Source organism: Populus trichocarpa, chromosome 17 (assembly GCF_000002775.5).
Source record: "Populus trichocarpa isolate Nisqually-1 chromosome 17, P.trichocarpa_v4.1, whole genome shotgun sequence".
Classification (NCBI taxonomy): Eukaryota; Viridiplantae; Streptophyta; class Magnoliopsida; order Malpighiales; family Salicaceae; genus Populus; species Populus trichocarpa.
The window spans coordinates 5,551,615-5,569,691 of record NC_037301.2 but is presented as its reverse complement, the minus strand read 5'-3'; the positions used below and the strand labels follow the sequence as shown (position 1 = coordinate 5,569,691).

At 31.5% G+C, this 18,077-nt stretch overlaps 2 protein-coding genes across 2 annotated transcripts; one reads left to right on the top strand and one right to left on the bottom strand.

Annotated features, from left to right (window-relative positions):
- Nucleotides 1-2,252: 2,252 nt before the first annotated feature.
- On the top strand, nt 2,253-4,617 carry LOC18107219 (probable WRKY transcription factor 75). Its single transcript, XM_006373154.3, has 2 exons — nt 2,253-2,754; nt 4,159-4,617. The coding sequence occupies exons 1-2, from the start codon at nt 2,372-2,374 to the stop codon at nt 4,334-4,336; spliced, it is 561 nt and encodes a 186-aa protein (XP_006373216.1). The 5' UTR covers nt 2,253-2,371; the 3' UTR covers nt 4,337-4,617.
- Nucleotides 4,618-10,186: 5,569 nt separating this feature from the next.
- On the bottom strand, nt 10,187-11,693 carry LOC18107218 (uncharacterized). The gene is made up of 2 exons (XM_006373153.3): nt 11,399-11,693; nt 10,187-10,462 (listed from the first exon to the last, which is right to left on the bottom strand). The coding sequence occupies exons 1-2, from the start codon at nt 11,548-11,550 to the stop codon at nt 10,390-10,392; spliced, it is 225 nt and encodes a 74-aa protein (XP_006373215.1). The 5' UTR covers nt 11,551-11,693; the 3' UTR covers nt 10,187-10,389.
- Between the last annotated feature and the right edge of the window lie 6,384 nt (nt 11,694-18,077).

Below are 18,077 nucleotides of genomic sequence, written 5' to 3'. Positions count from 1 at the left end.
TAACAATAATGAGATGCATTAATGAGGAAGTGGAGTTTAAATTAAAAATATAAGTTTTCTAACTTATTTTAAATTATTAAAACTCTTAACATATCTTTATTTTAGTTGTCGCCGCCTTTTATTTAAAAGATGTTCTGCTAATAAAAAATCATGTCTTTGGTTTTAAGAAAATTAAGTCTTTTTTATGATGATATTATCAATTTCTTTATAGATAGTTATGTATTAGTCTGTTATGCATATTTTTTAAAATAATTTGCTTATTAATATTAAGTAAGAATAAAATATCTATTTCTTATTTTTTTATATTTTTTCCAAATATATTATTCTTATATTTTGTTCGCTGAGAAAAAATTGATTCAAGATTTTTAGTTCTTAATTAAAATTTAATTTCACGATCATGATGAAATTTCGATTAAATAGTGATGCATCTCATATAAAAATATTTTTTTTATAAAAAATAAAATAGAAATGTGTTAATAAGATAATTAGGTTTTGGCTTTTTAAATTTTCACTTTTTTCTATTTAATTCAAATCATTATAGTTTTTTTGAATTTTTTTTAGCGATTCTTGTTGTTTTTTATTCAATGAACTATATATGTTGTTATAAAAAAATTCATTTTGTTGTCATAACAAAAAAATAATTTACATTTGATAAAAAGAAATATATTTTTTCATAATAATCTCATCCATTATCTTTCTTGCGATTATCTATTTTATTATCATATGATTAAATAAAAAGTTTCAAATCACGAGTACTTGGAGTGAACTTAGTTTTACTCGGGTAAATCTAAAATGTCATTGCTTTATTATCTTTTTTAAAATGTTAAATCGATATCATTTTTAGAAATTATTTCTTAAAAAAAATCAAACCAAATTTTAACTACTAGATTAACTTTCACCCTATTTACTTTGAAATCTAGCTCGGTCTAGAAGCTGGGCTAAAAGATCACCATGTTTGTGCTATACCAAGTTCAATAACACTGTAGACAAACTGTGGGCAGCGAACAACAAACTAGTATTCACTGTTAGAACAAGACCAGAACAGCTAGTTTGGTTTAATAATTTGTGGGTGCACTTTGTGCTGTCCCCAGTAACAGGTTCCAATATTCCCTTATGTCAAAATTAGGACATTGCAGGCCGCAATAGGAGGGTTTGATTTCTGAATCTCATGCTACGAAAATGACTTTGATTAATTATAGGATGAGCTGCCTAGATACTGCATCCATCGATCCATATGTTCTTGATGGAAGCAGAAAGAGTCACGGGCCCTCCAAGGCACTGTTACTAGATCTCTGTGTTCATGTTCATATTAGCAATAAACCGTTGGAGTTATTAATGATAAAATCATGAAGATTAATCAAATCACATGATTTCATATATATGTTGCGGCAGGCAGATGCATGCACCACGAGGGAAATTGAATCACTTTCATGGAAACTACGGGGGCAGCATGCGCAGACAGCAACCTTCTGCACCCACCATGCATACAAAAACCTAAATAAAGTTATAACACGTGTGTTGTCTTGCAATAAGCAGTCCTGCCAACCGCTGCTAAGATATATTCGGATTTAACTGAGATTAAATTTATTTTTCTAGTGATTAAAAGATACTATTCCACATCAGATATAGCATTTACAAAACTTATTTTGGGATGCTCTGACTCCCAAATTTGAATTAGGAAAACTTGATCATCAAATTTATCCCTTGCTACATTAGTTTGTTAAAGAACATTTGACATTGCATTTTATTTGTGGTTTGCATCCAAAAAGATAATTTTTTTTTTATTAACATGGATGTCCGGGTCAGCTTATACGCATCTCGACTAAATTTACAGGCTCTGAAGTTAATGATCATGTAAGTCAGGGAAAGCAAACCCTTTAATCACGAACTCTTACCACTGTAACACTAAAAGACAATCTTTTCTATGCAAATTACTGTAGTTGAAAATCAATATCAAACGAAACTTGGTTTAAATTTAAAATCGAATGATAAAAAATAATAGGGGTAGGTCGAGATATTCTTTCAAGTAATTAAATATTTATCATACAAATTAATGTCTTATTCATAATGATGAAGCCGCCTTCATTTTCCACCTTACTTTTCCTAATCAACCAGCTAATGAAGCAGCTCAATTTCTTTTCACCTTGGAAGAATTTCGTGCCGCTTACGACACCATTATTTTTAAATATTATTTGGATTTTTCTCTTATTTCAATATATTAATTGATTGAAGGTGTAATTTGGTGGTTTCTAGCCACCAAGCCGCCCCTCCTTTTTATATTAGCTCTCAACCCTTTTAGACCAACCCTTTTCGTTTCTTTCACTAGCTCCTTCTTTTCTTCGTTTAACTTCTTTATAGCACTGGTTTTTCCATGGAAAAGTTCCAAATTTTATTTCCTTTTGCGTCGACAAGATCATCAGACCATCCTGTCTCTTCAAGTATGACAGATAATTCTCATATTCTTAGTGATTTTAAAGCTGATAGTACTTCAAGTGGGTTCTCGGGATCGAAGAAAGAAAATTATCATCTCGTACCAAGAACATCATCCGAAATTAATAAAGACCTTAACTCACAAGGTGCAAGCTTTGGTATTGGGTCTCCAACAGAGCTAAAAGCAGCCAAAAAGAAAGGGGAGAAGAAGGTTAGAAAGCCCAGATATGCTTTTCAAACGAGGAGTCAAGTTGATATACTTGATGATGGTTATCGGTGGAGGAAGTATGGACAGAAGGCAGTGAAGAACAACAAATTTCCGAGGTACTATTGCTCTCCAAATTAACTTCCTTATATAATTTCCCTTTTTTATATATATTTTTGTTAAGACTACATAAGTATGCCTGCGCATCCAAGTTATCACTATCAATTCCATTCTGCGGCTTGGCCGAAAAGCAAAGTCCTTCTGGATCTCCCACTTGATATGGTCAGAAAGTGTATACGAAATTCTTCCTTCCAGATTAGGGTTATGGATGAGAGACTTTGAAACCTGGATGAATTCATTAGTATTCATGTTGAGAAAAATATCCTCTTATAATCCTTCGAAGTGAGAATGTTGATCTCTTCTGGTCCTTTTTAGTGATTAGTTTGGTTTAGGGTTTCTCCTTCCTTTTGCCGAATCGTCTTCTTCCCTCTCTCTTAAATAACATCCTTGTAAGACGAGAGGAATTGAATAATCAAAACGAATCTCAGGGATTGCAGATTTCTTTCGTTTTAACCAAACCTACTTTCTTTCGACATATGAATATTTCTTGATTTGTGGTAAATCTAGTAGAAGAATGGCGCCTTTCATTGATGTGTCTCTACATGCATTTGCACAGTTTCTCGAGTTAAAGATGTTTATCAAACCCCATGAAGAGTTTTGATCAACAGTTATATATACTTCATGAAGAAGGTTGTCTGTGAAACTTAAACCAAATCTTGTATTAATAAACGTAAGCTTACAAACTACGCTGGCACAATCAAGAGTAAAGGAACTTGGCTCCCCCAGGATATTTATAGAGAAGCATGAAGCAAATAATAGTAACAAATCATGATGGAGACGAGGTAATGTCAGGCACCTACAACTTTAAATCTCCAAACAAATTTAATTACGTTGTTAGATTGAATGGATAGAGAGATGAAATCTATACTTTAGGACCTCGACTAACACCTACGTCAAGATCTTATGTTAGATTACTTGTTACTAGGTGCACATATTTCTTTCTTTCTTCATCCTTTTGTGTCGCTCGTTTGAATAATTACATGACCCGTACCTTTAATGCGGCAGGGTTTGATTTCAAGTCTCCATGGATTCCACTAATTACTTTACTGCTCTAAATAACTAAGCAACTTTACTTTGTTACACCTTGAAATAAAACCATACCATAATTGAAGAGTTGCTTTAATTAGAATATAACGTTTTGAACCTCTAAGTATCAAGAAAATAAGGTTGAGCTGGGTGCATAAATATTTGGATTTTTCACAAGTTTGTTTTTTAGCTGGTTCCAAACTAAAGAAAAGTCTTAAACCCGAACTCACCTGGAAAGAGATCGAGGGTATGAACGCTAGTTGAGCTACGAGCTCAATTTGGCTCTATATATATTTATTTCTTCAACAACTCTTTATTATAACATCAGCATGAACCATTTGAAGAAATGTGTACTGATTGTAATTTCTCATTTTCAGGAGCTATTACCGATGCACTTATCAAGGGTGCACTGTAAAAAAGCAAGTCCAACGCTTAACCAAAGATGAGGGCGTCGTCGTGACCACTTACGAAGGGATGCATAGCCATCCTATAGAGAAGTCAAATGATAATTTTGAACATATATTAAGCCAGATGCAAATCTACACTCCCTTTTGAAGTGATCGAGGTTAAAATCATGTCTGCTTTTGTAAGGAAAAAAACATAAATAGATAATATAGTAAGGAGTGTACGTACTTTCCATATGCTAATAAGGTTGTAATGGCTGAAGATCATAATTAAAAGTTCTGGAATTATGTTCTTTAGCTGGCGAATATATTGTAATCGGTAAGTTTCCTGTATCTTCTCTTCTTTCTTTCACATTGGTGGGATTTTGTGATGTATAAATGAAGCTCTGGTGGGCTCAACATCAATGAACGAATATATCGAAATTACTGGTACTCTATATATCTCCCTTCTCTTTATCTCTTCCTTCATGTTTCTTTCCTTTTGTGCTGGTGGCTTTGGAATTTAACCTACAAATGGAGGAGAACAGTAGAAGTAAAGAAAATTAACTTGTGCTTGTCCAATTACAACAAATTACTGTCTATCATTGTCTCAGTGCTGGGGGATATTCACGATTTTTCTTTCGTTTATTTGATAGAAAATCATTATAGGTCTTTTTTTATATAATAATTAATTACTATATAACAAAAGTAAAATAAACACATTCAATAAGTTTTTTTTTTATATAACTCGGGGTGTCCGGGCCAGCTTACGCATACCATAACTAATTTTCGGGTCCACTGAACATTCTGCAAACCCAGTGAATATATAAAACACTACAGGAGTGACAGACATGTACAGAGAGGATCGAATCTAAATGCAGAGGAAGGGAACAATATTCCCCTATAAGGCCACGACCTCAAGTACACATTCAATAAGTCTCTTAATTTCCCATCATGCTGTGCATATTTTTTTTTTTCCTTTAACAATATTTGTATAATTTAACAATTTTAGTATAACTTTGAATTTGAATACGGTCCACATGTATCCTACGTGACATTCAACATATATATAATTCTACGAGTCTTTCTTCTTTATTGCTAGCTTCAATTTTTATATATTATATATCTTTATAGATACTTATTAAGATTATTTCATTTTGTAGCTAAGTAGGCAATTATCCAGAGTAGATTGACACAAATTAAAAAAAGATATTTTAGAATATTAATCTTCCATAGCATTCCTTGAGATCCTAAAAAGATATATTGACTGGGTTTTAATTATTGATTAAATAGGGAATTGAACCCACGAACTCTTATTAGAACACTTACAATCTTTTTAGAGTATGTTTGGTATTACGGTAACTATTGTGGTTGTGGTTTGAAAAAAATTATTTTATAAAAAGTATTTTTAGTTGAGGTTGGTTTGAAAAAATAGGTATTTGGTTAAAACTGTGGTTGAAATTAAGGTTGAAAAAAAAGTAGTTTAATATGTTTAGTTAATAATGCTTTTGAAATTGAGGTTATAAAATAATTAAAAAATATATATATTAATATTGATGATTTTAAATTTAAATATTGTAGAATTAATTACTCCTATTACATCATGAAATAAATAATACTTTATATAAAATATTTTTTATTGTTCCATTTAACTATTTATAATTCCATTACGTACAAAATTCATCCGATAAGAACTACAATTTTCATAATTTTTTATGTGTAATAAAATTAGATAAAATATTATCAGGTATAAAATTGATATTACAGTGCGAGTGAATTTAATTCACTCTATACTAGTTTTTCAGGGGAAAAAAATATTATTCACATCACAGTGCGAATGAATTTAATTCACTCTAAACTAGTTTTTTTTTTAAATTGTTAATAAAATTAACACACTGAAAAAAACTGTTCACGTGAACAGTGCAAGTGAATTGCACTGTTCATTTTTTTAAGTGAATAGTATATCAATGTACACTGTTCATGCTAATTGCTCAGTGAACAGTGCAATTAACATGCACAATGCGTGAAAAGCAGGATTTTCTTACTTTTCATTAACAACGTTTTGGATGCAAAAATTATGTGGGATCCATGCACAATAAATCATTTTTTTTCATTACCAAATGGCTGCAAACTGTGTTTTAATTAAAACGCAGCTGCAGCCGCGTAAACAAACGGCCACTTAAAATAACAAAAATTCAATAAAACCATAGAAAATGATATAGCATTCTACGTGACAGTATTAAAATTAAAATTATTAAAAAATCAATTCAACTTAAAAACTTAAATTTTCATTTTAAAATATAATTTATATAATTTAATAAAAATAATTTTAAAACTTTTTAAAATATCCAAAACTTATTTGCACACATAGTGCAGCAAAGACAAAAACACACAACCACTTTATTTCGTAACCTTTGGAGATGTACAGATAATTTTATCACATAATTTTACTCAAAAAAATAATTAGTAACATAAAGAATATAAATTATATACAATTGGAAAATTTTAATATTGTAATTAACCAAAAAATTGATAGTAAAAAAATCAATAAAAAAAAATACAATTGCACTCTTTTTAAAGTAAAATAAATTCAATAAAGCAAAAATAAATGACATATCATCCTACATGATAACACAAAAGAAAATTAAATCTTAAACTAGAAAAAAAAAAGATAAATATCCAAATCTTAGAGTAATAACATTTAAATAAAAAGATTTTATTCTGCTCGCTATGATATTGCAACATAATAATCTCTTCTAACTTCTCATAGTAGTCAACTTCAAACTCATTAGAAATCGTTCCCTTAACACAAATCCCATTGTTATATGCTTTTCTATCTTAAACATACTCTTCAGTATAAAATATGCATGCCCATTGATAAAATATTTGTTATAACACTTCACCTTTTTTTTATTACCCGGACTTAGTAAATTCAAAGTAACACTAGTATTCTATCTCAATAGATAAACCTAGTACATAAATTACATCTCCAACATAGTTATTGAGAAATGTGTAATGAAATTAAGTATCTCGAGAGATAAGAGTAATTAAATAGTTCTTAATTGTGTTTTGAACTACGTGGAAAATCATTCATTTTGTAATAAAAAGATTTATGATTCAGTCAGCTTTGAGTTTTGGGACAATAAAAATTGACGATGTTGCCTATGAAGAGTTCAAATACTTATCTTTTCTCTTCTATTTTATCTCATAACCTCCTGATCTCCTCTTATATTTTAAATTCACAGTTTGTTTTAGAGATGAAATTAAACTCTCTTTTTTTTTTTAATTATTGTTTCTATTTCTTCATCTGATTAATGTTTTGCTCCCTAATTTTTTCTTTTTTTTCTTTTTGAACGTGGGGTAAAAAGTCAATAACAATTGCTACTCCTTATTTAAAATTCTTTCAATTTTATTGAAAAATGCATTTTCTCCTCGCTTTGTATAATGGGTTATTCTATGGTGAAAGACATTGTGTTGGACTAAGAGTAAAAAAAAAGTCAATATCTAGTTTTAAGGTGACTAGAAATCCTAATTGGTCTTTAGAGTTCTAGGTAAGTGACTGATTATATTAAAAAAAAAGATAAACATCATCCTAAAACATCCCGCATAAGATAAATTACGTTACACTTGTCTCTAATGATAATAATATTTATTGTGATCTTGCTAAAATTGGTATAAATTGATGTATGCATATTTGATTAAAACAAAAGGGATCGTTAAACCTAAGACAATTATTTGGGACCTAGGTGTTATAGAATCGGGAGAATGGTGAATGACAAATAAAACTTTGAGCTCATTTTTTATGTTTTGCCTAAAATAGATCTGGCATCATTTATATTCAATAGGTTTTTTTGGGTTTATATTGACCTAACCTAAGTTCACTTATCCTAGTCACATAAAAAATTATAAAAATATGCACGCATTGACATCAATAAAAAGTTTTTTATTTTTTTGGTAATAATAAGCAAATAGCAAAGTGTAGAAAGAAAAGTGACTAGTTGTTTCCTCATATAATGTTATTTGGTTAGGGTGATCTTAACTTGTTAGGATAATTTAGAATGGTTTTTATTTTTCCTACGGTATAACGAATCCATTACTAGAGAATCTCTACGAGATCAGTCTCATGTGTTCATGTTGTATTTAAATTTACATGGAGAGTCCTTAATTATCTCTCATTTTTCATTATTATTGTATCAATTCCTGGGCTATTCTGACATGTTTCCTTTGGGCATATACACGTTATTAACAAGTTAATTTGTGGAAGATATACTTAATTATTGAGTTCCAAGAGCTGTAGGGATTTTTTTAACCATGAATATTTGAAAGGTTAAATTAACCTTTAATTAATTAAATCAGAGTAATATTAAAACAAAATCGAGATTTTTAGCCATCCTTTTTCTATCCAATTATAACCATAATTATAATTTCAAACAGGCGTGTATTGATTACATCACTCAATCAATGCACTAATAAGCACGCGTGTCTAATTATTTTTCTCTGATGGTAGGCGTGTACAGCAGTAATTCATAATGCAAGAGGTTTGGCTGAAAGCCACACAAGTCATCAGAATTCATCTAATTATAATTCCCAACAGCGAAATAATTTTGATTTTTTTGACTCCAAAAACAGAATAAAATATGACAGTCCACCTGACTTGACTGCTTGCTCTGTTCATCCACTCTCTTTCCAATCTGCAGATTCTTCACGCATTCCTCTTTTTTTAACCTTAGTTCCGGCCTTCTAGATGATTGTGAATACTTCTTTTTTTAATTGTAATAATAATTATTTTTTAAAATAATTTTTATTTGAATTTATTTTTAAAGTATAAAACTAATTAAAATAAAAAATAATTTGAAATAAAAAAAATTAAAATTTTTCAAATTTTTTTTTGAAAGTAAAAACAATCTTGGATGTTTTTCTTCCGATGGTTACTTGGTTCTTTCAGTTCAGTGTTCCACTAGTAAAGATAAAGCCATCCAAATATCGACGCCCTGCACCTCCTCCTACAAGCATGCAAATAATTGGATTCCAGGTGAAAGACATTAAAATTGACAATCAAGCAGGCCCAAGTTTGTTCCTGCCCTTTACTTGATGATTTTGTTGTCTCAATATTATAAAATCAAAGGAGCTGCTGCAGTCAATTCGTCACCTTAAAAGTATGCTCTCTACATGATTTGTGCATCTTGTTGCATTCCATTTTGATCCATCCAGTTCTGCTAGGAGGATAAGCTTTTTGTTTGGATTCTAAAGAAACCAACAATGACTCCAATGGAATGTTTCCTGTGAGTCCATTCGGTGATGCTTCCTCGAAAATGGGTCCTCATCCACCCCTCCAATACTGCAGATGGACTTTCTGGCAACAAGATTCTATTTATCTTGCTACCATTAAAGTCGTCGTTTCCTTCAACCATGAACACAGCAGATGGACATTTTGGCAAAGTTATAGAATATTTTCGAGTGAACCTCCATATTTCACACAGCTTATTTGAAAAGATTTCACGTGTTGACTGGGGCTAGGTTCTGATCATTACATGGTAAGCACTTACGCAACTGAGCTATGGATGTCCAAATCAGAAGACAACCCCCAAAAAACAAGTTACGAAAACAAAACAACTATAGTCTTTATCAAACACAGCTGCGATTGACCAACTATATATCGATGTCATATCTTGGAACAAATAAGAGGAAAGTTATGGCATAGAACAGGCCACATGCATGGAGCAATGCAGGGTGAAGGAAAAAGCTTTTCATGTCAAGGCACCCTATACTACTTTTTCAATCCATATGCCAAGAGCACAAATAAAAAACTGAATTAGTTTGGTTGTGTGTGAGGCAGTAATAGCCAATGCCTAATGAGCACGTTCAATGATACAAGCATCCCCTTCCCTTGTAAGAGGCCTCAGGGTTGATGCCTCTCCCTAGTACACTGAAAATAAATCAACAGAACAAATAAACTGATGATCCTCTGGTAAACAGAATTGTCAAAGTCTAATGGGAGTTTTGGAAGTCATCAAGTAAATGGTGAAGCCGAACAAAAACAGAACTTCCATTATCAATATCATCAGTTTGGTAGATACATATCAACATACTAAAGGCCGCCAGAAGGATAAAACAAAATAAAGTTTGGACTCTCTCAACATCAATTCTTGACTTTAACCAAACCATCATATTCATGGAATTAAAAGGAAATATTAGCAACTCTATACTCGATGCAAGACAATAGTGCTAGTCCTCCTTGGGGATGTCCTTTCGAGGGACCTTCGATTCCAGTTCCTTAGGTGATGCCTCTTTTGAAGCCCTGAAATAAGATACATCAACAACCTACTCTTAAGTACTAAAACATGGAGGAAAAGACTCCTATCAACATAGTATACATATAAGCCAAGCAATAAGCACATAAAGAGTAAACAGGTGGATAATATCAAAGCAAGATATTCTTCATTAATAAAAAAACAACACCACCTGATTTAATACTACAATTTTGTAGTTGTCCAGATTTCTTATAAACAAATCCTATAAATGGGTTTTGCTTTTGGTCATGAATTCATATCAACGTTTTAAACTCCTTTCTGGCGAACCAATTGATCTATCACAAGAGGCTAAAATGGATCTATCACAAGAGGCTAAAATGGCAATAAGCACAACGTTTAGATTCAAAGACAAAATTGATCTATCACAAGAGGCTAAAATGGCAATGCATCTGCAACTGGGATCATTAGAATCTGGTATAATTCCATAATTTATGCCAAATTCCAAGCCTTCGACAAATGAAAGCCAAGAGTTAAGGAATAGACCTGACAAGGCTTATTGCAGTTGATAGCCAAACCCTGCTTCGAACCCGTAAGCATCAGCTAATTCACTATCCAAAACTTGTTCCAAGTTATAAAACCCCAAAACTAGACAGAAATTTTTGTCAAGAAAACCCATTGTATATCTTGAAAATTAAACACTAACAAGAACAAGTATATTCAAGTTCTTAGAACAAAAAAATGAAAATAATTTGTTTCAGTTCATCAAATTTGTAGCAGAACAACATCCAATCTAAACATCGACAATGCGAAGAATCTAAAAAATTTATTAAGAAAAAAAAAGAACTAAATAAGCCCATCACAATCAGAAATCATTCAATTCGATAAAAATTATAATGATTATCATCACAATTTATTACAGATAGCAGAAACATCATAATCACTTTTAGTCATACAGAGAGAGGGAGGGGAAGGTGAGAGGTTACTTGGAAGCGGCGGCAGTTTCTTCTTCGAGCCAGTGGCGGATATGCTTGACGTTGCGTCTAAGGATAGTAGCAGATTGCTTCACATCGCTCCTTAGTAAAAGAATCACAGCACTTACACCAGCTACTGTTATAATGAAGTTTGTCAACCCCATTATGCTTTTGCTTCTAAATTTCGTAATTCGAAGAAAGAGGGTTTATCAATAGCTGATGCGAGTGTTTTGCTGGGTTTCTTGTCGAGGAGGTGTGCTTGGAGAAGACGAGAGAGAGAGAGAGAGAGAGCTTGAGCAAGCAGTTGGATAGGAGTTACATGGGTTGTATTGGGCTAGGGCCTGGTTTCAGGCCTAATAACTTATTATGTTATGGTCTAGATAATTGGGCTTCAAGTTGCCCTTACAGTACTCATGTTATGCTATGAGGTTTTTTTTTTTTTTTTTTTTTAATAATGTTCAGGTAGCGAGAATGCATTTTAAAAAAGAAAAAAAATTGTGAATTTTTGATAATTAAATCATTATATATGTTATAATAAAAAAAAATTACAAAGCATTTTTCGAGAAAACTTGGTCAACTCATATGCATACTCCTCACGAAGATGAAAAGTATTTGGATAAATTTTTTGGTCGGAATTTATTAGTAAAATCAATAAATCATGATACATTGAATATTATTTTAATAAGAATGAATACATTCAAGTTGCATGGGATTCTCATTGTACCAAACTTATTCAAGTAAATTGCCATTAATCTTTTTTATTCAATTTAAATAGCAAATAAGATCATGAAAGTTTTATTCAGGATATGATAATTTTATTGCAACAAATATATATGATTTCTCAATAATGAAAAAGAAGTTAAAGAAACATCATAGAATAATGTAAACTTGAATATCTAGCTGGGTCTACATATGATATTTAGAAAAAAATAATTGTTATTGAAAAAGTGTATAAAAAGATATGTAGAAAATAGTTATTTTAATGGGTTTTTTTCAAAATAATTTGGTATAATTACAAGAAAAAAAGGATCAATATGTGATCAAAGTCTCCATGATCGAAGGGGTTGATTTCAAAATGGTTAAAAATTTCTTAGTGATAATATGTAACAATTTTTTTGGGTCAGAAAATAACTAAAAGATTTATTAAGAAAATAGCTAAAAGATAATAGCATAACTTACATAAGTTCTACATGCAAAGGAAAAAAAAAGAAAGCAAGTAGGAAAGCATACAAGCTGTTGATGCTTTGAAATAGGTGAGGGAAGACATTGGGGAGAAAGAAAAAAAACATGAAATCATCTCTTCCCTTTTGTGTAGTTGTTTGCATCATAAGTGATAAGAACATTCTCGCCATCAAGGTCCAAAGAGTTGGAATCAAGCCTCAGCCATAAAGCAACACTTCGACACACCATGGAAAAACATATTTGAAGGTAAGGGGTAACACCATTAAAGACAATATCATTCCAATGAAGCCAAAGGTTTCATGCAATGCATGAGAAAAGAACCTACCATGAGGGATTATGTTGCTTGACTTTTACCATGGAAGACCATTGGTAGCACATATTATCAACTGATTTTGAAAAAAACACTGCTAATGCCCCGATTAGAAAGGAATTTCATCTATATATTCCAAGTAAAGTGGTAGTGGATGAAGAGGTGTCTTGAAGATTCTAAGCTTTTATTGCAAAAAATGCATCTTGATTCCTGATAGGTAAGGAAGTCATGCTGAAATAGAAAATCTCTTATGGTTACTTTGTCTTGGACAAAAAGCCAGAGAAAGAGTTATACTTTTGGTGGGGTTCGTTTTATCCAAACTGAAGATTGGAATGGTTTGGAACCACCGTAGAGCAACTGGTCCATTATTTTGGAACAATATTTTACATTGAAAAGGTCATCTGTATTCAGAGTCTAAATTTTCGTATCCAGCTTAAGGCAGAACATAGGCTTGAAATCCAATAAGGATGATAAAAGTGATAATTGTTCTTGTTCAAAATGAAATAGAGGCCGGTGCCATTGCAAAGACAATAACCAGATACCATTGCTCCATCTACCCATATCAGCCACCAAAGCAGATTTAGAGGAAGATAAAAGATATAGCCCCGGGGAAGGCTGTTTTGAGAGGATAATCTCCAATCTAGTTGCCTAGCCAAAATGATGTTAATCTGCCATTGCCTACAATGAATTTACAGTGGTTTGTGAAGATGTGATGATCGTCGGTTTGAACAATATATATAATATCCCTCCAGATCTTGGAGGGTTGGTTGTTAAAATTTGGGATCTCATTCTCATAAGCTAGATTGTACATAGAAAAGATAATTGTTTTCCATAAACCTGAACCCAGGAAAGAGAGTCTCCAAATCCATTTTAGCAGCAGGGCTTTATTTTTCGACATAAAGGAGCCTGCACCGAGGCCTCCTTGATTCTTATCGAACATCACTAATCTCTATTATATCTTGCAGAAAGATCTTTGCTTGGTACATCCACACCACAAGAAACGTTATTGGATGGATGAAAGTAATCTGCCTACTCCTTTCGGCATCATGAATACATACATAAAATAGATAAGCAGGGAATTGGGAACGCTTTTGATGAGACAAAGACGCCCAACCATGCTTAATAACCTCCTTTTCCACTGATTAAGCCTTTTATGAAACTTCTTTATCACTAGTTTCCATGTGAAGATACGGGATGGATTGGCCCCTATTGGCACGCCATGATAAATGTATGGGAGGGAGTCAGATATACAAAAAATAGTTTTTGCCAAACTCAAACACAAATGGTCTTCTACATTGATACCAATAATGGAGCTTTTATAGAAGTTTATGTGAAGGCCTGAACTAAGAACAAATCATCTTAGAATTCTTTTGACTTGAACTAACTGATCAATATTTGTCGAGATGAATATTAACATGTCATCTTATATTGCAGGTGGATGAGGAAAATTCCTGATGCGAACTGTAGTCCATTGAGAATGTTCTCCATAGATGCCTTATGAAAAAGGACCGAGAGGCTCTTAACAACTATGTTAAACAAATAGAGGGATATCAGGTCTCCTAGACGCAGTCCTCGCCGAACATAGAATTCTTTTGAAGGTGATCCATTGATGAGGACCAAGAGTTTTGAGGAAGAAATACATTCGTAAATCATGTTTCTCCATTTTCTGCCAAACCCCATATAGCTCATGATATCATCCAGGTAATCCCAAGAGACTGAGTCTAAGGCTTTATATAAATCAATCTTGAAAATTAGACCTATTGTTTTTTATTTTTTTTCAAACCACTCACCAGCTCATTTGCAATCATGAAGCCATCTATAATATTACGGTCTGTTATGAAAACTGATTGGTTAATGCTAAGGATGCCTTGCATAACAATCTTCAGTCTGGACGCAAGAATTTTAGCAATGATCTTATAGATCCCGTAAATCATACTGATAGGCCGAAATTCTTTAAACTCAGTGGGATCTGTTGTCTTGGAGAGGAGAGTTATATAGGTTGTATTGATTCTTTTGGGCAATCTTCTTGTTTTGAAGAAGCTTAACATGATATCGAGGATGTCTTGAGCAATAATATGTAGAATTTGAAGTTGAACCATATGGTCCAGGACACTTTAAAACATCACAATCCTATATACTACGCTTCATTTCTTCCATTATGATTTCCTGCTCAAGCCATTCAGAGGATTCTTTAGAGAGGCAAAGGATTTAACTGGGGTTTTCTTTTAGAGGGGGAATCATACAACACTGAGAAATATTCCACTACAACCTTCTTAATACCCTGCAGATAATTAAAAGTGTTGGCATTATAATGAATTTTTAGGATAGATGATTTAACCTTCCTGAAATTAGTTATTAAGTGAAAAAACTTGATATTTCTGTCACCCAATATGTAACAAGTTATTTGTAAGTTTTTTATCCATCGAATAATTGAGCGACTGATCATTTATTGAAGTCTGACCAACTATTCCTTGTATGATCAATCATTCTATATATTAAACATTCCTTCCATCCAACAAAAAGAAGCTATACCATGAGAACTTAATCTTCAATAAAGACAAATAACAGCCTCATAAAATCCAGTGGAGTGTAGGGATACCAAGATTTTCAACCTAAAAAAAAAGGTTATCTGCTCTAAGCAATACCACACATGAAGAGGATATTTATTTTAAAAATTAAAGAGAATTGTAGGCCATTCAAAGGTACTAGATATTAAAAAAATAAAAAAATCAAGTAAATAAATAAAATATATTATTAGTATTGGAAAGAAAGATAAATTGATTTGAAGCAAATAAATTGTATATATGGGGCTAGAATATAATTTATAGTAGTTGTATGATTCTATTTATATTGGTGCAAAATTTGAATTCTATATAAATATGTAAATCTAATTATATTCATATATTATGTTATTAAATAAGAAGGCATATTGAATCCTAATACAAACTAATCTTTTTCTTTATTGACTTTCACGTGAATCCTAAGTTAACTTGTTACTATAATTAGTTATTTTGTTAAGGACTTTCGTGTGAATATCATAAAGCTTTTTAGTTTGTTTATGTATGTTCAAACTTACATGATTGATGTGACTTTTCATCACCTAGTCGACTGCTAGTAGATCAAAATCCTTCTAATTTAGTCAATTTTATTATTCATGATTAATTTCTACTTTCTTTTCAAATATATGTTTAATTTTGCTTAAACAATGCTCCCATATTCCTTTATTTCTCAAATAAATGAATATTTCTCTATCATATTAATACTAAAACTGATCAATTGAATTGCACATTTAATAATTTGACAAGAGATAATGTTCATTCCAAAACTATCGACGATATTTTAAAATGTGTTTATTATATATGTCAATTGTTTTAACCAATCAATTGAATTTAAAACTACACATGCTTTAAGTTTGTATTCGTCAATTTTCTGGTAGTGTGGCTTTTAGGAGCGTAATCTAATTTTTTCAAGTTGCTCTTGATCCATCATCTTCTATATAATTCAATCCCTAATATCTCTTCTAGAATCTCAAAAGCTTCATCACATAAGACCAATCAATAACCTAAACACTCTCCTTCCTAAAGATTACTAAAATGACATACTTAAGCTTTGTTCCAAGAAAATCTATAATCATAAACCGCTATAAGAACTACATAGACTATTTGCCTCATGTTAATTAATCCACATTTAACATTACAAAGAACACATAGGAGGAGCGCCTTGGTATAGTTTTAAAAAAAGTACCTAAGAAAAAAGAGAGGATAATCAGTTAGCTCTAGACATTGAAATGGAAGACTTTTCCTCTTAGCTCTTTTTGGTATTGTGTTTTAAATAGGGGTTGTGTAAATTTTGAATTTTTTTTGTTTAAAATTAATTTTTTTATGTTTTCGGATCGTAGTGATATTCTGGTATTAAAAATAATTTTTAAAAAATAATAATAAAATATTATTTTGATACATTTCCGAGCGAAAAACACTTTGAAAAACAACCGCTACCATACTCCCAAACACCCCCAAGACAATCACCTGAATCTGAACACCTAGAAGAAAAGCATTCCACTATGTCCCAGTGTTGCCATGTTGATTGCATAAGATGGTTGGAAAGATTATCACACCATTTTTTTTAACAATGGAAGTGTTAAAAGAGTTTTAATGTGACTATCTAGAATTACTTTAAAGTCTAATATGGGATTTTTAGCCACTCTCTCTATCTTGTTCAAAGTCCAGTAACGCTCTGTATTCAAGTACAGAATGTAAACTATTACATTATATGATTTTGCCATAATAGATGGCCTTTACCTAACAAGGGGCTTTGTGCTTCTACACAGATTGATACTAGTTTTTCTAAGAACTTGGTATTAGATGAGGAAAGAAAAAGACAAACCAATCTTATTAGAAATATTAAAAAAAATATGCGACTTAATAAAGAAAAAAATTGATAGTTTCTTTTGAATAAAGAAAGTATACAAATGGAAGTGACAAATCACACACACCCATTAACTTATTAGTTTTCTAATGATCTATGCTAACTTAAACATTAAATAAATCCATCAACTTGTCACCTTGTAATTACAGGCCAAATAAAGATTGGTGACTCTAACAAACAATTCCGCTCAAATTTGGAAAGGTTCGCTCATAGGCAAGGCTAAAACTATGATGCGTTGTATTTCACTTTTGATGATTATCGAAGATTGAATAAGTTAAAAGAAATAACTAATAAACCTATATATAATAATGAATATTTCTTCTGAATAGTGATGACAAGTCTAACTCAATATTGCATTTGTTAATCTAGAGGTTGTTTAGTTACCTATCAAATCTCTCCCTTAGTCTTCTAGAGTTAGTTTAATATGCTCTGTAGTCAATCGATTGGTTATACGTGTATTATTATATTCATGTGTGTGTGTATATATATATATATTATTAAAAGATTAATTTTATCTTTAATATTTATATAATATTAGATTAATAAATCTAGAGTAAAGATAAAGTTCACGGGACAAAAATGCTTTGTAAAAAAAATTATAAAGTTGTTATAATTATGGGATTCCGATTGCATCAAAGCATTGTTCCTAAAATATTTCTGGTCGATACTCTCTTAAATACTGGATAGTTATTAGAGCCGTAAAGACTGATACATATTATGTTCTTTTCTTTATAAAAGGAAGCATTTATTCTCATAAGTTAAGGTATAAGGGAT

Coding starts and splice junctions, on each gene's coding strand:
- LOC18107219 (XM_006373154.3), top strand. CDS start 2,372: ATGGAAAAGTTCCAAATTTTATTTCCTTTTGCGTCGACAAGATCATCA. Junction 2,755..4,158: donor AAGAACAACAAATTTCCGAG/GTACTATTGCTC, acceptor TCTCATTTTCAG/GAGCTATTACCGATGCACTT.
- LOC18107218 (XM_006373153.3), bottom strand. CDS start 11,550: ATGGGGTTGACAAACTTCATTATAACAGTAGCTGGTGTAAGTGCTGTG. Junction 10,463..11,398: donor GAAACTGCCGCCGCTTCCAA/GTAACCTCTCAC, acceptor ATCTTATTTCAG/GGCTTCAAAAGAGGCATCAC.